We start from the raw sequence: 3790 nt of genomic DNA on the forward strand, positions 1-3790 counted from the left end.
GAGTCATTTAACCGTGTGCAAAATGCCACTTTCATATGGGATCGTAGGAAATAGATATTTACATAACAAGTGCGGAAAGTGAGCAATTTCGCACGAGTGTAAATGTAGATGCACGAGGCGCCAGCCGAGTGCAGATGTTACACGAGTGCAAGAAAGACACTTTCCGACGAGTTGTGTACACTATTTTTCCTACGACCTTTCATTATCAAGAAGAAACCATAAGTCTTGACAATAGTTCATTTCTTATCTTCCTAAATATCGTTTTTTACGACCATGAGGTTTTATATGAATAAAAGTGACGTATTCCACATAGTTAAATGGTTGATGTTTTCGTACATCAATTTACGAAAGTAAAAGTCACTAGTGTGATATGAATATATCCGAACAGACCTGTCAAAATTGTCTTATCAAAAACGACCTAACCAATTCATTTTTACCATTATGCATGTTTTTTTACAGTGAATTGTTTAGATATTTGAGACAAAAATTCAAGAATTACATTTGTATTTCAAAATAACTGTCAATTTTGACAGGTCTGTGCGGATATATTCATATCACACTAGTGACTTTTACTTTCGGAAATGAATGTACGAAAACATCAACTTTCGGAGTCACTTAACCGTGTGGAAAATGCCACTTTCATATGGGATCGTAGGAAAAAGTATTTTTTCTGCCCAAGCAGCAAAAGTGTTTCCATGTCAACGCTTTTCATTACTTATAACAAAATTGCCTACTTTACCTGTTTAAAAACGACTAAAAAATTGTGACTTTTTGTGACGTTTGGAGAAAAAAATTATTCCAGGAATAGATCTACTTTTTCTATTATTTTGCGTATTATAAAAGCCAAATAAATTTATTCAGGGATCAAATCAACCAAATAAACTATTACTACAATTTTCCAGCAAGTAAACTTTAGTTTGGGAATAAATTGACAAGAATGACATTTGTATGATTTATTTTTTAATCTTTTATTATTGTTAAAATGTCGTCCATCTCGTCACAAGTCATTAGATGGCCATCCCATCGAAGTTTTAAAATTTTAAATTGAAACCAAGCAATTAAATATAGTACAACGAATTAATAGATTACCACTTAACAAAAAATTGTATAATAGCAAACCAAACAAAATTTCGAGAAAATATAGCCAATAGTTTGTTTAAAACCGATGCCAAATTTCGCACTTCTAAAGAAAGAATAAATTTTCGAAATTTTGGTTATTAGGACGCCTTAAAAAATTTACAATTCTTGGTAAAACGTGCAATTTTGGTAGATTCGACCCTACAGCAATGAAATTTTGGAAGTTATTTATATTAAATTTTCTGATGAACTGTATTCCCAAGTAAATCAAATTTTCGAAATTCATTTGAATTAAAAAAGTGAAAAAAAAACATTTTAGAAATAACCTGATAAAGTTTTACAAAAAACTATATCGAAACTATCCCAATCAGTTTCATAATAATAATAACAAAGTAAATTTCAAGATTCATATTTTTATGACTCTTAAATATTGCCCATTTTTATCAATCATAAACAACGCTCCACATTCCAACTCCAAAGGAACAGCTGTAGCTTCCGTCCTTTCGAATCTAAACTCTTTCAAAGCATACGCTAAAGCCATTTTACTAACTAAAACTGCAAATTTTTGTCCTAAAATCACTAGTGAAATGAAAAAAATTCCAGGATCTGTTGACATATCTACCAATACAATTTCTTGGTCCATCTCCAAATGGTAGATAGGTAAACGGAACAATTTTATGTTTATTTTCATCACTGAATCTCTCAGGATCGAAATTTTCCGGGCCCGGAAAAAATTCCGGATCAAAGTGTAGCCCCGCTACTGGCACTATCACCGACATATTTTTATCTAGAGTAAATCCGGTCTCTTTGAAAGTGTATTTCGAGGCGGATTTTCTACTCAAAAAACTAACAATGGGGTACTTTCGTAGCGTCTCTAAAAAAAGAAATAGAAAGTAGAATCTATCATTTAAAGTAGATACCGTTGAAAACCATGTCTAGATATTTCATTTCTTGGATCGCTTCGTAGGTAAAGTCTCCGTGTTTCTTCAAAATTTCGCAGTTCTCTTCACGTAGCCGCTTCTGGATTGGTTCATTCAAAGCAAGTTCGTAGAGCGCAAAAGCAATAGTTGCCGAAGTCGTTTCGTTTCCCGCAGTGAAAAACGTCAAAGCTTGAGCTGCCATTTTTATGTCACCTGCAGAAAATCCGAAACTTATGGACAAAAAAAATATGAAAAACCCACCAAATTTGTCCTCTAAACTGCTCAATAAATCAACAAAGTCATTACGCAAAATATTCTTCGTCTTTCGCTCCAAAATCGCGGTTTTGAAAATTCTTACCAAATAATCCGACGATGACTTATCCAAGAAAGTCAACCTCAAGAGATCAACCAACCTCGGGGCAAAAAAAAAGCTGAAAACTGAAAAACTTCGAATGAATGACTTCATATCAAAGAGTTTTGTTGCGACTTTGAAAATCTTCGACTTTTCGTGTTTCAAACTGTAGGCTTTGACACCAAAAGCACAGGAAGAGATGATGTCCACGGCGTACCTTCTTGTCATCTCTCGGACGTCAATGGTCTGACCGCGCCGCTTTTCTAAAAACGCTACTAAATCCCTCGCGCATTCTTGTAGGAGAGGTAGCATCAACTTCATCTTTGCTGGTGTGAAAACGGGGGAAAGTTTAACTCGCAAGTTTTTGCAGATTTGGTCTTGGGCGGTGAGGAGAGCGTGGGTGGCGATTGGGTCGACTTCTTCATTTTGGGCAACTTTTCGGTTGAAGAATGTGTTGGAGTTTTGCACTAAGACGCGTTTTAAGACTTCTGGGCTTCTTATGAATAGAACAGGATCATTGAAAATGTAGATTCCGAAGAAGGGAGTTTTGAGGGTGTTGTAGAGGTCTTGGATTTGTTGGGAAATGTGCTTTTTTCGTACGACGACGTCGTAGAAGTTGCCGAAGATGAAGAACGGTTCGATGAAAGGGACGTTTCTTGATTTCCAGTAAGAGTAGATTCGTGTGTAAAGAAAATGTAGGAGAAGGACTAAACTTGCGAGGTAGAGGAGCAACATGATGTGCGTTGTAAATTCGTTTATAAGTTATTGAACATGTAAATATCGCTAATGACAATGTTGTTTCAAAAGATAATTATTGCTATTATTTATTAGTGTGTCGAAGCTAACTATGAATTATGACATGGACAGTAAATTTTACATTTTTCTTTTTCACATAGGAGCTTGAAAACCTAGAAATCTTCTATTTTTTTTTAATATTCCCTTTTCAAGCTATGAACGAGTACTAACAATTTCATATCTACAGGGTGTTATGGAAATGAGTACACAAAATTAAACTGGTAAGAGAACTCACCATATGCAACAACTTTTTTTAATAAAAAAAATCCAAAAAGCTTTCGTTTTCGAATTAAAAATCAATGAAAATTTGCTGTGAAAAGCGTTACCCGCCTATGCATTAAAGATACTAACCTTCATTTATGCGGCAAAAACCAATGCTTCATAAAAACGAGTGTTTACATCCAGGTGATACTTCGCCGTCCATTTGTTTGTACAAAAAAAAACAATAATAAATTCCCAAAAGCACAATTGTCCAAGAGTGCCGAATTTGTTTATAAAAATTGCTCAAAATGCTGTCCTTCACTATCAATGCATGCCTGAATTCTCCGGGCCATTGAAGTTTGTGTTCTCACAATCATTGCGGGGTTTTGTGCGAATTGTTTCAGCCACAGCACTTACACGTTCACTTAATTCTTCCACTGAATCC

General features: G+C 34.9%; 1 protein-coding gene across 2 annotated transcripts; it reads right to left on the reverse strand.

Annotated features, from left to right (window-relative positions):
* Positions 1-1164: 1164 nt before the first annotated feature.
* LOC148169328 (cytochrome P450 6k1-like) lies at positions 1165-3097 on the reverse strand. 2 transcript variants are annotated; one of them, XM_088042847.1, is made up of 4 exons: positions 2259-3097; positions 1998-2210; positions 1700-1951; positions 1165-1647 (listed from the first exon to the last, which is right to left on the reverse strand). In XM_088042847.1, the coding sequence occupies exons 1-4, from the start codon at positions 3082-3084 to the stop codon at positions 1484-1486; spliced, it is 1455 nt and encodes a 484-aa protein (XP_087898973.1). In that variant the 5' UTR covers positions 3085-3097; the 3' UTR covers positions 1165-1483. The 2 variants fall into 2 exon arrangements, with proteins under 2 accessions (XP_087898973.1, XP_087898972.1); XM_088042846.1 differs by having other exon boundaries at positions 1998-3097.
* Positions 3098-3790: the final 693 nt, after the last annotated feature.

The sequence above is a fragment of the Gnatocerus cornutus genome, chromosome 8 (genome assembly GCF_029298725.1).
Source record: "Gnatocerus cornutus isolate USDA-ARS CGAHR chromosome 8, icGnaCorn1.1, whole genome shotgun sequence".
Lineage (NCBI taxonomy): Eukaryota > Metazoa > Arthropoda > Insecta > Coleoptera > Tenebrionidae > Gnatocerus > Gnatocerus cornutus.